Source organism: Ipomoea triloba, chromosome 15 (genome assembly GCF_003576645.1).
Source record: "Ipomoea triloba cultivar NCNSP0323 chromosome 15, ASM357664v1".
Classification (NCBI taxonomy): domain Eukaryota; kingdom Viridiplantae; phylum Streptophyta; class Magnoliopsida; order Solanales; family Convolvulaceae; genus Ipomoea; species Ipomoea triloba.
The window spans coordinates 7,244,388-7,262,386 of NC_044930.1; the positions used below are offsets into that span (position 1 = coordinate 7,244,388).

The 17,999-nt window shown below is 34.2% G+C and overlaps 1 protein-coding gene across 1 annotated transcript; it reads right to left on the minus strand.

The window, feature by feature from the left end:
- Positions 1-5,521: 5,521 nt before the first annotated feature.
- On the minus strand, positions 5,522-13,920 carry LOC116007398. The gene is made up of 9 exons (XM_031248057.1): positions 13,630-13,920; positions 11,374-13,432; positions 8,531-10,176; positions 8,292-8,450; positions 8,003-8,182; positions 7,685-7,879; positions 6,946-7,044; positions 6,207-6,818; positions 5,522-6,087 (listed from the first exon to the last, which is right to left on the minus strand). Exons 2-9 carry the CDS (start codon positions 13,385-13,387, stop codon positions 5,746-5,748), a joined length of 5,247 nt encoding a protein of 1,748 aa, XP_031103917.1. The 5' UTR covers positions 13,388-13,432; positions 13,630-13,920; the 3' UTR covers positions 5,522-5,745.
- Between the last annotated feature and the right edge of the window lie 4,079 nt (positions 13,921-17,999).

The following is a 17,999-nucleotide window of genomic DNA, read 5'->3' on the forward strand; positions in this document are numbered from 1 at the left end:
ATACAACTAAAGAATCATTTTAATTTAACTACAGTTTCATTTGAAAATATAAACTCAATAGATGAGACATGCATGTTACTCAATTTCATTTTAGATATAGTATTGTTTTATTACAGCACAACTAAAATATCATTTTAACTCAATTATAGTTGCATTTGACAATATATATACTCAATATGTGAGACATGTTATTCAGTTTCATTTGACAATATATACTCAATATATGAGACATGTTATTCAGTTTCATTTTAGATACACTGTAATTTCATTTTGTTTTGAGCGCATAATAAATACGAAATTAATTAGTAACGGCCGCCTTTTTGGGGTGAATTTTTGGCTAGTCATGTGTTGATTACTCCGTGAAGATTGTGAATTTTGGAGTGTCTCATAGCTGCAATTCTATGCTTGCTTGGATACAACAGAGTGGGTGTTCCGTGGTGATGGTATGCCAGTAAGATGGGTAGTTGAGGGTATCCCTAGTCCCTACACATGATAAAATAATAATAATAATAATAATAATAATAATAATAATACTAATAATAATAATAATATTTAAAGAACTAAAGTAGGAATTAAATTTATTAAACAAAGTAGGAATTAAAATTTAAAAATAAAATAAAAGAGAGAAAAATGATGCAGAGTGCGCCAAGACTTTTTGATTTAGTGGCACCCAGTTGCACTCCCATATGAATGGGTGGTTTGACTCTCAGTGTTAGTACTTAAAAAAAAAAAAAAGGTGCACGAGTGCATCAAAGTTATATCTTCGTACAATTATGTTGAGTTCTTAATTTATTTGTTCAACAAATTATGTGATATGAATATACTTTAAAAATCAGTGTTTTTAGATTCACGTGAACGATTACAATTGATTTTTAATTTTTTTTCATGGAGTTAATTTCATTTTTGTCCTAGTTTTATAGGTGACAGTTCACTTTTAATCTTTTTTTATCAGAACATCCACATTTGGTCCTCCGTCAACAAAATCGTTGAAATTTCGTTAAATACAATGACATTTTGATCATTTTTATACAAATTGAGTTGACCCTGCTATATTTTTATGTTAATTTTTTTGAAAAAATCTGTAATTGAAGACCGAAATGCATTTGTATTTAACGGCATTACAACTGTTTTGTTGATAGAGGACAAAAAATGGTCATGTCACGATAATACTATAACCAAATGTGGATATTTTGATTAAAAAAAAAGAGACTAAAACTGGACTGCCACATATAAATCTATGACAAAAAATGAAATTAACTCTTCTTTCATGGGTTCTCGTTCTCACCTCACCTGAGTGCGTCCCTGTATATTACTATGTGCTCACACCTAATAAAGACATGTTCAATGTGAAATTTTCGCACTAACCATATTATTGATTTAACTTAAAACTTTACATAACTACATAATTTAAGAACTAAGAAAGTAAGAAGTAATATGCTTTTTAGTCTGTGTCAATCTACTTAAAAGAAATATCTATCAACATTTATTTGATAATGATTTTCTTCTTGATTTGTTATGTTAAATGCGACGAAAATAAAATTTCTTCACATGCTTGGTGACAAATGACAATTGTAGAAGTGATACCTTGATTACATCTCTCAATACTTAATCCTTGTATAATCTTTTATATACTAAATCATGTGAAAATTATAATCAGTTTAGTTAACGTGAGTGATGGTGTATTTCATTCCTTAACAGATGTGAGGAACTTCTTATTATGACTTATACAGGACATCTCGTAGTCTTAAAAAAATCGTATGAAAATTGTGAATATTTTTTTAAATTGTCCATAACATTTTGCTCTTTATCTAATACTATAATAATTTAATTATTGAAGGTCAAGATGAATCAATCATATATACATTTTTTCTCTTTAATTTTATCTTACTATATATCTAAATTATTGTAATCAAATGAGTGGTGATTCACATTTATTTTTGAATGTTCATATTAATTACAATATTCCTTCTATAATTCTAACCCTATTTGTTTTGTAAATTAAACAATGAAATAAATTTACTTCTACTTTTGTCAAAAAAAAAATTACTTCGTTCTACTTTATTACAAACATCATGTTTATATATGCTTCTTCTCCCAAAATGTTGAATCCCCAACTACAAGGGCCTCCCACTCCGACCCGACAGAACATTTGGAATGATGTAAATCACAATGACTCATCAGACAGAACCAAATGCCGGTGCACACAAGGGATCTGCATACTTTTGAGTTTAGACATAGGTCCTGTTTGGTAAATAATCAGCCTATCAGCCAATTTTAGCTTATTTGATCCCTATTAGTTGTTTGGTTAATAAGCTTTTTGTAACTTTAAAATACTAAAATTCAAAAGGATACTCAAAACATCCCTAACAGCCAATCTATCAAACAACTTTTCACAATCAGCTAATGTTATTAACAAATCATACCTTTAACTCAAACAATCAATCCAATCAGCCAACAGCCATTTACCAAACAGAGCCATAATCCACACACTACTAACAAGTTTATGCTAATAAGTCAACAAAATAAACTTTATCCATTTAAACACTATATATATAAAAGATAAATATATTACAAGTAGTAAAACTCTTGTTACATATCTTAATTAAAACTAAAGCAATAATAAACTTGTGCTTACTTTATTTATTTAATTTTTAAACTTCTAAACTAATCAAAGTACATCACATTAATATGAAATATAAAATAGTGTGTATAAACATAAAGTAAGATATGAAAAGACGTTTGTGTAGGCAAAAGAGAACAGAGGTGGTACGATTCTCACATACGGTCATATGGGCGAGTAGACAACACATCATTTCCCATCTCGCAATCAACCGAAAAGCAATTGTAGACACCGAAATTTTTGACAGAATTAAACTCGTTATTGGACCGCATTTTAATTGAGTTATTCAAATTTGAACATCAATTAATTAAATTAATTTAGACTATGTTATTTGTCAAATTAATTTAATTATTTAATAAAAATTTAGTCAAATTAAATATTATTATTTAAGATATTATAGTTATATTATATTAGTATTTTTACCCATGTGATGCACATAATAGATTTGCTATAATATTTTAAGAATATTTCGATCGATATATAAATATATAAATTATACTTATAACATCAAATATATCATCAAATATTATATAACGCAATTGAAAAGATGGTTTGGATCGATTATGCCTATACATGTCATAGTGACAAACTTTTGTTTGTGTTCTATAGCGCTTGGCATTGTAACTACACTGGGAATTGTTATTGATGATAACCTTAGCATATAAAGTTTAAGATATATATTATAGTTATATTATACTAATATTTCCACCCGTGCGATGCACGGAATGGATTTGTTATAACTGCATTGAGGAAGGAAGAAAATTTTATGACTGCATACAAAAAAAAATAGACGCATATAGGCTATTAGAAAAATAAATTTGCTCACCATTAAATTTTGAATGAACTGGATTAAATGTTTAAGAATCAATACTTATTTGCAATACGGACTCATTTTCTTAAAAAATATAAAAGGATTAGTATTTAGACAATTCTCATAGAATTATTCGTACTTTAAATACACAATTATAAATGCATCTCCTATTTTTAATATTAAATCTTATATATTAATTGTATATATATTATTTGGTTTGCTAACTACCGCAACATTTTTGAAAATAATAAAATTAAATAAGTACATAATAATTAACGCATTAATTGGAGTAAATCAATAATTTAAAATAACAAATATAATTATAATGATAGAATCTTAAATCTATACATGATTATAGCAGGATTCATTTTGGATAAACTCTTAGTATTTATCTTAAATAAAAATAATTATTTATTAGATAAATATCGTGGGAGTTTGTTATGGGGTGGAAGTTACATTTTTCACTATGAAAAGAGTCCTCCTTTCATACCTTGAATCACACCTTGAAGACATTGAAGACACTTGAAAAGTTGAAGACACACCTTGAAGACATTGAAGCTTTGTAGAGTGCTCAAGGTAGAACCTTTGAAGTGTTTAGTGAAGAACTTTTCTCAATTTTAAATATTTGAGTTGAGATTATACCAGATGGGGTCCGTCGACTATTGCGATTTACTTACAAAAGTCCTTCCGTTAATTCTCCCTTAAACTAAGGGGTAAACATGCCATTTTATTCAATTCATGCTTTTTGATACCCTAAATGTAGAATAACACTACCCCCGCTCATTGTAGAATGTCAAACTCATATTATCCAAACAATTGAATTTCCTAATAATGATCGCCTCTGAAAGTTTACGATAGTTGAAAAATGTAATCGAAAGAGACGTCATTGAAATCCATCAGCATCCTCATCCATTCTTGAAACTCCTCATTGCCGTTACATATTCCATTTTCACCGGTGCAACCAATTTGTCTTGTGTTCATTGGATTTTTTTTTTTGGCGTTTAATAATACTTGTCGCTGTTGTTAGGAGATAGAGGATTTTTTTTGTTGTGTATTTGTATTTGATGTCGTCCTTCGACTATTGCGATTTACTCACAAAAGTCATTTTATTTAGAAACTACACTAAAAGTACTATTAAACACAAAAAATCAAATTTAAAAATAAGTAAAAGATAATAAAAAATAAACAAAGAAGAAAAAGTCGGTTTGACCAATGAATAGTAAGTAGGACAGATAAAATGAGATAGAGGGAGTAATTATTAATCAAGAATCACAATTAAAAGGAAGAGTGACTCGGCAAATCTTCTATTCATAAAGAAAACTAGCAAGTGCCCCGCATGCCTAGCTCAAGTGGTAGACCACTTGACCTAATATCACAACTCCAGTAGTTTAGCAGCAGGGTGAGGGTTTGACTCGACAGGTCTAGCGCAAGACAAACCTAATGTATCAATAAAAAAAAAAAAAGAGCAAGTCTAGGTATTGGCTAGCCCTCCAATCATTATTCAATAGACCATGGTCCACACAACTATGTAGATCATAAAATATAATAAAATTATATTATTATATGTGTGTAAAGACATTATTTGAGTACTGAAAATATATTATTTTGTATATTATTCGATATTAAATAATGTAATTCAGTATATATACAAATATGGAGTAATACATTTTTAGTATATTAAAAATGATGTTGTGACAGAAAAATTTGCCCTAGCCCCTTCACCAGGATTTAGAATATAATTGTGAACTAGTAAATATATTCACGTATGACTAAGTATAGATACAGGAGTTCTTCCAAATCACTCAAAGAATTCCGATAAAGCAATAGTAGTTTTTCCTCTAAAATTTAACTCCGCGTGTGTGTATGACTAAAATTAAGAAATATATAAATACTTAGCTTTAAAAAAGCTGAGATTAAATAACCATAAAGTTTGAAATTTATTCATTCAAAAGAATATGCTTTCCTTGCCTCTTAAATAAACTTACAATGACAGCTTAGTTTTGATTTCATTGGTTTGACTTTATCCAATTGACTATATACCCATTTGCCTATTCAATAGATTATCCAAGGGAATAGGGATCTACAAAGTATTACACAATCATGATGTAATATTGTAATGTAATATTGTAATGTAATGTTATTGCTCTCTTGTTCATTCTGCAAAATACACAACCCCACTCTATAAGTCGTTCAAATAATTTTCTTTTCTAACAAAACATAAAATAAAACTAAAATTCCAGATGCAAGTAAGAATATCCAACACGAAAAGTCCCCTCCCTCCCTATGTTTGAACTCCCTGGATAGAAAAGCAAGATTATAAGATATTTTGGCGGCTCTTAAGATTGGCGAAGAAGCCAATGTTTCCCAGCAAGAACAAAGCAATGACGATAATTGATGTGAAAATTATCCGCATCCACTGCTGCATTTTCTTCTTGTTTTTGTTTCGAAGTGGTGGAGGAATAGATTTTGTCTTGTTTTGCTTTGCATACTGAGGGGCCTTTTGAGTTTTCTTACCACCCTCCTCAGTCTCCTTTGTTTCAGCCTCATTCACAATGTCTTTTATGCTCTCACAGATTGAAACATTTTCACTCTCATTAGCAGCTTCGCTGCCACCACCCTTCTTTCTTTCCTTCTTTCTCAATCTTTTCTCTCTCTCCTGTACAGATAAAACATAAAATCAGAACAGCCATATGTGCGTATATGTATCGCCTTTTAATTTTCATTTCAAGTTAGAACGAATATAAATAGCACAAAGACAGATGCTAAAAGCTTCACCTTCTCTTTCTGTTCTGCTTCCTTCTGAGCTCGTAATTCTGCCCTCACTTGGGCCTTCTCTGCATTTCTCTTTTTCCTTTCCAGTGCCTCCTTAGCCTTGGCAATCTCCTCTAACCGGCGTTGCTCTTTCAGTCTAGCAGCAGTCTCCAGCCTTTTAAGTTCCTCTTCCTTCCTAGCCAACTCCAATTCCTCCTTTGTTTGAATTTGAATGTCTTCCCTTTTCACATCATTGCTTACATCCGAACTAGATACAGTGTCGTCTGCACTCTCCAAATTAGACTTCACTGCCCCACTTTTCCTCTCTCGTTCAGTTTTTTGTCCTGTCACTTTCACCATAGGGTTTCTGGCTATGTCTTCATCCTTGATAAGCATTACTTGTTTTTCTTGCTGCAGTGGCAAGGTTGGGGAGACAAAATCAACTTTTGATGTACGGGAAATCACTTTATCAGTTCTTTCAGCTACATAAACCGGGAGAACAGGTGGATCCTCATTAGGGCCAAGAGAACGACCGTCCAATGTTCCCAATCTCCTAACTGTACTCCTCATGTTGCACCTCACATATTCCTTGCGGAACTCATCATCCCTATTCCAGAGTTCCATATATTTCTCAACCTGAAAAATTAGAGCTCCTAGTTGTCACATTATTCTAAAAGATGGCCAAAGAAGTGAATTAACGAAAAAATAAAACTTCTAGTTGTCACATTATCTAAAAGATGACCAAGGGAATGAATTAACCAACCTGGTTGGCACAAAGATGATGAAGAGCTTCAGTGTCTTTGCGTGCAGCATGACGACTAGCTGTTGATGCATTATCCTTGTACATCCGGAAATGGTTGTTCTACAGTTTCAGAAGAATTTAATTTTAGTTGCTACAAAATATTGTCATAAACATTTATCGAGAGTAACAATAGGCGTCACCAAGTTCTGCCATTTTGCACCAAAAAAAATAAAAATAAAAATAAATACAAACCATAATTTGGAGTTGGTCACTAACTCACTATAGTTTTGTGTTTCATATGATGAGAGAAAATCCTTCAAAGTTCATACCCTAAACCATTAGGCCAGGCACATAAAGTTCTCAAAGAAGATACTTGGTTTAAAAGTTGTATTTATGCCTTAACCATTTAAAGAACATAATAATAAAGCTACAAAAAAATGACAATGAAAATAGAGTCCATTAAATTTGCAGGCTTTTATACCTAGGTGTATTCTTTAATAGTCATGCAAGATACCCATTCTGGTAAACGCTCCTCCACTAAAGGGGAAAATATGCCATATAATCACTACCAAATCAATTCTCCTAACAAATTACATATATTTTGTTCCAACCTCCCTAAGGGACAGGTAAACAATCATCTAGTCACTATTAAAAGAATAGCCAGAAGTATAACAAGTTCTGTAAGTGTTCACTCAGCATGATCCACAACTTGTTAATCACAGAATAAGCTAAACTTCAACCTCAAAATATTACTACTAACCTTCTCATATAGTATCTTTTTCAAATTCTGAAAGTTTTCGTATGCTGCTTGGCGAATTTCATTAGCAGCCTTATACTGAGCTCGCAATTCCTTGTGCATTTTGCTTTCTTCTTCATATCTCAAGCTTACTTCTACAGCAACTGCTTCAGCTTTTGATACCTTGTTTTTAAGGCTATCGAGCTCTTTTTTCAAAATCTGCAAACGTTAAGGTCAGGTAAATGCAAGGGTTAATTAATGAATGAAAAAACATGAAAACTCAGAAAAGGATTCCTGCGGAAGGTGCAGAGTGCAACATATTGAATAGAATTTCAGTGTTACCTTTAAGCTCTCTTCAATTTGGTCTCTATTATCCAGAGCCTGCTGGACTTCATCACAGCTACCTATGTTAGACGATAATTGATCTCGCAGCTGCTTCAGCTGCTTAATTTCACGAATTAAGTTCTTTTCCTCCTTTAAAGGAAGAGTTTCATGCTCTATCATGTGTTCCATGCTACATATCTGTAGCCATGAGTAAGTTATGTAAAATGTTAAAAACAAAATACAAATGAGATAATCCTCCAAATATTCTGTAAATGGGAAGGGGTTAGGGGTGCATGTGAATTCCTACCCTTGCATCTATCTCCTCGACAGAAATTGCATTCTTCACTCTATTAATTGCAGTTTGAAGATGCTCAATTTCAGCACGCTTTGACCTAACCAGCTTACGTGCAGCTCTCTCTTCTGATTTGGCAGCTTCAAATTCAACACCATGATGTTGGCAATTGGCCTGCACAAAAGACTCCCACAATTCAAACCAAGTCCGCAATGCATACAAAAAATTGAATAACCTTTAAAATGTTATCTTACTCTCTTCTTTTTTATTTCCTGCCAAATAGCATCCCTACTTTGGGTCTTCTCATCAACATGTAGCTGTGCAAGTCTGATCTGCTCTCTAAGCTTTTCATCATCAAACCTTGGCATCTTGATAAGGAATTGGAATGGCTTTTTCAAGCCTTCAAAAGTCACAGTACTAACATCCTGTCCAGCAACATTAGCTGAAGAACCGTCCAGCAAAATATCCAATGTTTCATTGCACAAAGATTTGTCAGCAACCACAAATTCTTGGCACACCAAATTGTCTTCACCACTTCTTTCAGAACCATTACATTGAACTTCCAAGTTTTTAGTGTGGTTTGGTGGACTGCCATTGTTATCAAAAGAGCTTCTCAGAGATTCCAGTCCAGATACAAGAGTATCATCACCATGCATGTCCCTATTGATTGAAGTAGATGAGTTCCCAACTTCAGATAATTGTACAACAGTTGAGCTAGATTGGCCACCCTCATTTGAAATTTCAGTTCCACCTTGCACTTTCTGTTCAGATTTGTCAGTCAACAAGCTAGATGCGGTTTTAGAGCTTGAATCTGTGGGAGAACAACTTGATATGCTGTCATGACCAAGAAACTTGCTCTCCACTACAGCGGCTTCTGCATCAAGATTTTCTGATTTTGAATCATGAAGAGAACTTCCGCCAGCCAATGCAGACACTTCTTCTGATGCAGAGTTTTGAATACCAAATTCAGTTCCCAGGCTTGTGTCATTCTCCAAAGAGTTCATAACAATTGCACAACCGCCATCAGCAACAGAAGATACAACGTGTTCATCACAACTCCTAGGTTCCAGGACCTCAGCATCTTGAACAGAAATGCTTTCTGTAGGCAGAGAAGCCCCATACCTGTTTTCACAATCTGCACTGACATTTCCAATTGTTTCATCAATTAGCTTTTCTCTGGTGTCACCTTCACTCATCATGCAAGCAGCAGGATCATCCATGATCTTGGCTTCCTCAGATGATCCGCTTAATTCATGGGAACTTTCACCAACATCAATTTGTCCACTAACTTCTTCTGATTGAGAAACATGGTCTGTAGTATCAATTGGTTTTTCTCTGGTGTCACCTTCACTAATCACGCAAGCAGCAGGAGTGCCCATGATCTTGGCTTCCTCAGATGATCCGCTCAATTCATGGGAACTTTCACCAACATCAATTTGTCCACTAACTTCTTCTGATTGAGAAACATGATCTGTAGTATCAATTGGTTTTTCTCTGGTGTCACCTTCACTCATCACGCAAGCAGCAGGAGCGCCCATGATCTTGGCTTCCTCAGAAGATCTGTTCAATTCATGGGAGCTTTCACCAACATCAATTTGTCCACTACCTTCTGATTCAGAAACATGGTCTGTAGTATCAATTGGTTTTTCTTTGGTGCCACCTTCAGTCATCATGCAAGCAGCAGGAGAACTTATGATCTTGGCTTCCTCAGAAGATCTGCTCAATTCATGGGAGCATTCACCAACACCAATTTGCCCACTACCTTCTTCTGATTGAGAAACATGGTCTGTAGTATCAATTGGTTTTTCTCTGGTGTCACCTTCATTCATCACACAAGCAGCAGGAGTGCCCATGATCTTGGCTTCCTCAGAAGATCTGCTCAATTCATGGGAGCTTTCACCAACATCAATTTGTCCCCTGCATTCTTCTGATTCAGAAACATGGTCTGTAGTATCAATTGGTTTTTCTGTGGTGTCACCTTCATTCCTCACACAAGCAGCAGGAGTGCCCATGATCTTGGCTTCCTCAGATGATCCGCTACCTTCATGGGAACTTTCACCAACATCAATTTGTCCCCTAACTTCTTCTGAGTGAGAAACATGGTCTGTAGGATCAATTGGTTTTTCTGTGGTGTCACCTTCATTCCTCACACAAGCAGCAGGAGTGCCCATGATCTTGGCTTCCTCAGATGATCCGCTACCTTCATGGGAACTTTCACCAACATCAATTTGTCCCCTAACTTCTTCTGAGTGAGAAACATGGTCTGTAGGATCAATTGGTTTTTCTGTGGTGTCACCTTCATTCCTCACACAAGCAGCAGGAGTGCCCATGATCTTGGCTTCCTCAGATGATCCGCTACCTTCATGGGAACTTTCACCAACATCAATTTGTCCCCTAACTTCTTCTGAGTGAGAAACATGGTCTGTAGGATCAATTGGTTTTTCTGTGGTGTCACCTTCATTCCTCACACAAGCAGCAGGAGTGCCCATGATCTTGGCTTCCTCAGATGATCCGCTACCTTCATGGGAACTTTCACCAACATCAATTTGTCCCCTAACTTCTTCTGAGTGAGAAACATGGTCTGTAGGATCAATTGGTTTTTCTGTGGTGTCACCTTCATTCCTCACACAAGCAGCAGGAGTGCCCATGATCTTGGCTTCCTCAGATGATCCGCTACCTTCATGGGAACTTTCACCAACATCAATTTGTCCCCTAACTTCTTCTGAGTGAGAAACATGGTCTGTAGGATCAATTGGGTTTTCTCTGGTGTCACCTTCACTCATCATGCAAGCAGCAGGAGAACTTATGATCTTGGCTTCCTCAGAAGATCTGCTCAATTCATGGGAGCTTTCACCAACATCAATTTGTCCCCTGCATTCTTCTGATTCAGAAACATGGTCTGTAGTATCAATTGGTTTTTCTGTGGTGTCACCTTCATTCATCACACAAGCAGCAGGAGTGCCCATGGTGTCACCTTCATTCATCACACAAGCAGCAGGAGTGCCCATGATCTTGGCTTCCTCAGAAGATCTGCTCAATTCATGGGAGCTGATCTTGGCTTCCTCAGAAGATCTGCTCAATTCATGGGAGCTTTCACCAACATCAATTTGTCCCCTGCATTCTTCTGATTCAGAAACATGGTCTGTATTATCAATTGGTTTTTCTCTGGTGTCACCTTCACTCATCATGCAAGCAGCAGGAGAACTTATGATCTTGGCTTCATCAGAAGATCTGCTCAAGTCATGAGAGCTTTCACCAACGCCAATTTGTCCACTACCTTCTTCTGATTGAGAAACATGATCTGTAGTATCAATTGGTTTTTCTCTGGTATCACCTTCACTCATCATGCAAACAGCAGGAGCATCCACGTCAATTTGTCCACTACCTTCGTCTGATTGAGAAACATGGTTTATAGAATCAATTGGATTTTCTCTGGTGTCACCTTCACTCATCATGCAAGCAGCAGGAGCACCCACATCAATTTGTCCACTACCTTCTTCTGATTGAGAAGAATGGTCTGTAGTATCAATTGGTTTTTCTCTGGTGTCACCTTCAGTCATCATGCAAACAGCAGGAGCACCCATGATCTTGGCTTCGTCAGAAGATCTGCTCAACTCATGGGAGCTTTCACCAACATCAATATGTCCAGTACCTTCATCTAATTGAGAAACATGGCCTGTAGTATCAATTGGTTTTTCTCTGGTGTCACCTTCACTAGTCATGCAAGCAGCAGGAGCACCCATGATCTTGGCTTCCTCAGAAGATCTGTTGAATTCATGGGAACTTTCAGAAACATCAATTTTTCCACCACCTTCTTCTGATTGAGAAACATGGTCTGTAGCATGAGATACAAGTACACTAACTTGCTTATCACATAAAACAGGTGAAATGGCTCCCCCTGCTTCTAATGAGGTGAGCTTCTCATTCACTACATTTTCCATCTCGTGCCCCTGGTCAACTCTAACCCTTTCAAGTTCTGGATTTGCATCAGAACTGAAACCTTTACTTGATTCCTTCTCAAGGTTCTCCCTTTCATGATCAAGTTCACAAGAATTTGACTCCACAGGAATATTAACATGGGTGTATGATTCACCATCCTCCACTATTTCAGTTGCCATTACCTCAAATTGCTGCTGATCATTTACCTCCCCAACCTCTGGCTTGGCATGTTGGGATTTGCATTCAAAATCATCCATAGGAGCCATTGTACATTTCTCTCCCTCTTCTAACACATCACATGGATTTAAAGTTTGGCCCACATAATTGCCTTTCTTTACCTCAGTTTTATCAGGGTCACATTCTGCAGCATCCACAACCACGTGCTGATTGTTCTCGCCCTCCACAGTGATAATTGTCAAATCTATATTGTTTGTCGAACCTAATTTATTTTGTTCAGTGACTGAATCTGCATTTTCTACACCAACGGTTGAATCTGAACTAAGTTGATCTACGGTCAAATCTGAATCTGAATTATGTTGATCTACGGTCAAATCTATATTATTTTGCTCAGTGGCCGAATCTAAATTAACTAGGTCAACAACTGAATCTAGAATAATTTCCTGAGTTACTTGGTTGGAATCTCCAGAGTCGGTCACAGATGAGGACCTCAAATCAACCTGATCCTGAGAGGTCACAGATGAGGACTTCACATCAATCTGACCCTGAGAGGTCTGTGGTTTGGACTCAACAGTAGACTCATATTTTTGTGACTCAACAGCTTCGATTTGATTCTGTACTGAATCATTAGAAGCAACTTGGGTTCCATCCAAGTTTTCTTTCCCAGCCAAACAATCCTCAGAAACCTCACCCTCATTGGTCGAGAGGAAGACCCCAATCCCTTGAAGAGAACCGTGCCTCTCCTCTTCAAAGGACTTGCTTAAATCCCCACTTACATTAGAATCCTCTACAACCTTGGTTTCAGCCGAGGCAGCAGGCGCATCAGTGTCGAGTTCATTAGCACCAGGATCATCACTCGTACCGTCACTCCCATTGACAAACACATAGGAATTTTCTGAATCATCCATGTCAATGGCGTTAGTTTCAGCACCGACAACACGGTTAGCCTCGTCACCTTCTGCACCGACACTGGTTAGATCCTGGTAGGAATTCATATCCAGTCCAGAGTTCAATTCCCGCTTCCGGAAACACAGAATTCTCTGTGTCAGCCGTCATTTGAAATCAACGGAAAAAAGTCAACACACAATGTATAACATATACGTCACACACACATTTAAGATTTAAAGATCAACAACAAATGAAACCAAATAAAAGTTCAAATTCTATTTTCCGGGAAGAGAAGATAAGCAAAGTGAAAACTAGGAATTTAGAAGAGAATTTGATCGGATTTACTTACAGGATAGTGTTTGATCACAATGCAGAAGGCGGGAATTCAGCGCAGCGAATTAGAAGCAGCAGATCAGGGAGGAGATCAACACAGACAACACTCAAAGCAAGAGATTAGCACACATTATTAGTAGGAAAACGACGAAGGGTTTTGGAAGACGCGAGAGAGAGTGGTTTTTCTCTCTCTCTCTCTCTCTCTCTAGTCTCTCCTGGCTAGACTTCTTCTCCAAAGCGAAAATGAGCAGAGAGGGAGAGGGGTGAGAAGAGAGAGGCTCGCTCGCGACTCGCAATACACGGAACGGAACAGCTGGCGATGGATCTCCACTTGCGTTTATACGTTTCAACTCCAGCACCTACTGCCGTGCCGTTTTCCCATTTACACCTTCCCCGCCCCCTGAATCTTTTTTTACCATTTTATCCTTTTTCCTTTTTTCCCAAATCCCAATCGGATATTCTTTTTATTTTTATTAAAGTTATTTCCATTTTTAGTATTAGAATTAAGAGTGTCAGTCCATTTTTAGTCTTTTTAACTAAACATTCATATTTGGTCATATAATTATGACATGATTATTTTTTGTTTCCCGTCAACAAAATTGTTGCAAATGCCAAATACAAAGGCATTTTGGTCATTTTATGTTTTCTTTTTAAAAAAATCTATAATTGAAGACCAAAATTCCTTTGTATTTAAATATATTAAAATTATTTTGTTGATAGAGGACCAAAATTGATCATGTCATAATAATATTAGGACTAGATGTGAATGTTTCTATAAAACAAAGATTAAAAATGAATTATCATCTATAAATCTATGGCAAAAATAGAATTATCCTTTTTTTTTTTAATTTTTGTTTTTAATTTGTTCCACTTTTGCCTCATAATTTTAATTTTTATAACATATTCGCATTTATTCCTTCCAAGTTCCAACCAATTATTTGTCAATTCTTCATGGAAAGTTAAATTATATCCATCACCATCACCTTAACTTTTTAAAAGAGTAATAATGAATTTTTGTCTTATAATTTATCAATATTATCTTAATATCATCTGTGTAATTCAATATGTTAAAAGTAATAATTGATTATCAAGATTTTAGTTAAACACATCACCGGAATCACTAAATCTTACCTTTATCAACTTCTTTCTTTGCTTTAAACCATTGTTAAAACTTAAAACCCAATTCCCTGCATACTTAACATTTCTCAAGTACTGCCCTTAGCTTCCGTGTGGCTAGGCTGAACATGGAGGGTAGTAAAGTGAGTGAAAATAGAATTCAAAGAAGTAGGATATCAATGGATTTGAACGTTGAAAAACGAAGGACAAAAGCTAATTGGAGTCAGAGTTAGGTCATTGAATTAAAAAAAAAAACAAAAAAAAAAAAAACAAAAACAAAAACAAAAAACGGTAACAGTAGTTTGAGCGTTAGAAATCAAAGGTCAAAGGAGTAAATTGGCATCAAACCAAGTCGATTGAATTCAAAGAAGTGAGGCAACAACGGGCTTGAACGTTGATAAACAAAGGTCAAAGGTGATAATTGGCGCCAAATCTAGGTGGCTAAATTCAGAGAAGTATGGTAGCAACATATATGAATATTGATAAGTAAAGGTCAAATGTGTTAATTGCGTTAAATCTAAGCGACCAATTAAAAAAAATAGTGAGAATTGACACATGAAAATGCATCAACCTGCACGAAATCTAGGCAATGCAACAATAACAATATGTTAAATAGTGATACAATAAAAAAAAACAAACAAAAAAGAAAGAAGAATGGAATCAATGGATATGAGGTTAATGCCAATGGAGATTTTGATATTGAAAATGGTTAAATTGATTTAAAGTGACAAATTAAATATCATGGATGGGTTAAATGATTTTTGAACATGAAAATGCAACTTTGCCCTTAAAAGCTCAAAGTATGTACGAGGTTGTTGTATTATATCGTAAAAAATAAAGTTTTTGTACCTTAATTTTGTATAATTTAATCCTTATACTTTTAAAAATGGTATAATGGAGAACAATAATTAACACCGTTAAAATTGATTGTTGACTTTGATGGTGTAGTATTCATCTTATCATGACATGTTAAAAAAATATATTATGTCTCACGCGAACTCAAATTTATTTAAAAATAATTAATTTAAATAACCAATGCATTAATAATAACTAGTATTTTCGCCCGTGCGTTGCACGGAATGGATTTGTTATAATATTTTAAGAATATTTGGATCGATATACAATTATATAAATTATAACATCGAATATTGTATAGCGCAATTGATGAAATTGGTTGGATCGATTATGTTGTCTGGTGTTTTCCTTGCTTGAATTAGAGCAAATAATTGTTCAATTACCGGTGCGATGCACAAATAAATTTTTTATTATATATTTAGATAATAAAAATAAAGAAAATTATAAAAAAATTCTAATATTGAACGTGTACATTTATTTGATTATAAGATTAGTGCAAATGTATAACTCAATTAATTGAAATATATATGACTTGTTTGTCTACAATTATCTTAAAAAGATCGATATGTAATATGACTTATGTAATTATATTATTACTAAAATAAATATGAGAAAAATGAGAAATAATTTAATTATAATCTTTATAAAAATAAATTCAACGACCAGTGTTATTATCATAATAATTATTAGGCAACTATTATTATTCAATTACACTAATATATGTGCAATTATACTTTTATACCTTAAGTATATTAATTTTCACCCTATCGCATTTAGTTTTTCTTTCTTCTTCATATTTGAATGAATTAATTGTAACTATTATAAAAAATCTAACAGTCATGTTTAATTAATTTTTTTTTAAGTTTAAATAATTTAAAGTTTTCAAAAGGAAAGTGTAATTAATTTTTTTTTTAAGTTTATAAATAATTTTCAGTCAATTAGTAATATCCATTCCCTTTTCCAATTTGCCTAATTTCCGTTTCCTTTTCCATTATGATTTTTTTTTTTTTATATTTTCAATCAATTAGTAAAATCAGTTTTCTTTTTCATTTTCTCTTTAATATTGTATGGGCGGAATTTCACAAAGATGATTTTATTTTTATTAATAGTAGTATAGATATAGAAGTATAGATAAGTATTTGAATTATTATTATTGGTGTAAATAATAATTAATAAATTATTTTTTCTTATAAAATTATGCAGAATTAGTTTCCATTATTCTCAATATTCTAATAGTTTAATTATTCTCAGAATTTGGTAAATAAAATTTGGTTACCAATTAAACTTTATTAATTTTTTTACCAATTAATTAATAATATTAGTTTGCGCGAGAAAGTTGAATAGGAAGATTTTTCTTTTATTAATAGTATTGATATGTGAATATAAAAACAATATTACCAATTAATATATATTAGTTAATTTCCATTTTACATTTTCTTACCAAATAAGCTTTATTAATTATTTGACCAATAAAATATTTAATTAATTCACTACAAAAGTTTTGGCGGGAAAAATGATATAGGAGGATTTTACTTTTATATCTTGATTAATTTTTTTATCAATTAATTAATAATATTAGTTTGCGCGGGAAAGTTGAATGAGAAGATTTTTCTTTTATTAATAGTATTGATATGTGAATATAGAAACAATATTACCAATTAATAGATATTAGTTAATTTCCATTTTACATTTTCTTACTGGTTGTAGCTTTTAGGTACACGCAAATACCCGGAGTATTCCGGGGTTATCGATCCACAGGGAATGGTTGGTCAAGCACTAACTCGGATTGATTCTTGTGAAGCTAGTTCGATAATAACGGGATTAAGACAACAAAAGTAAATAACAAAAATAAAAGCAACAAATGAAGAGAGATATATAAGATGCAACATAGGTAAGGATATGGATCGGGTCAATGCCCATCATGAGTCAAACAAATGTAGAAAAGAAGTTTTATCCCTTGTGAATGGAGGAAATGCACTAAAGTCCTCGGTGTCACTCTCGTGATCTACCCGAATGTGCCAAACCGCAGTTATCTACTCTCGTAGTCTACAAGCGAGGCTCGTCTTAAAGATCCTAAGCAAATCAACATGCCCAAACTCAAGTTAATCCTACAAGTTGTGAGAAGGTAGCCTAAACTAACATCTAGATTCCAACACGCTGTCACCCGTGAAGGAACCGTTTTGGCTAACTTCTAAATTCCAACCCGCTCTCGCGGTGAAGGAACCGAAGATTAGCCGAGAAATCCCCCTATAATTTATCAAGCTCTCGCATTGTATAAATCAATAGGTGTGACAAGAGTGTTCTAGCCATGCCCGATTCTCACCGTGACACAACAACAAACAAGCATGTAATTGGATCCATTAATCACACACTTTCAATAACAAGTCTTGCACACAACAACTCATAGAAGCTAAA

Excerpts from the sequence above, each read along its gene's own strand:
- LOC116007398 (XM_031248057.1), bottom strand. The coding sequence starts at position 13,387 with ATGAATTCCTACCAGGATCTAACCAGTGTCGGTGCAGAAGGTGACGAG. Across the intron at positions 10,177-11,373 it reads CAGGGGACAAATTGATGTTG|GTGAAAGCTCCCATGAATTG; the intron begins GTGAAAGCTCCC and ends AAATTGATGTTG. Across the intron at positions 7,045-7,684 it reads AAAAGATACTATATGAGAAG|AACAACCATTTCCGGATGTA; the intron begins GTTAGTAGTAAT and ends CTGAAACTGTAG.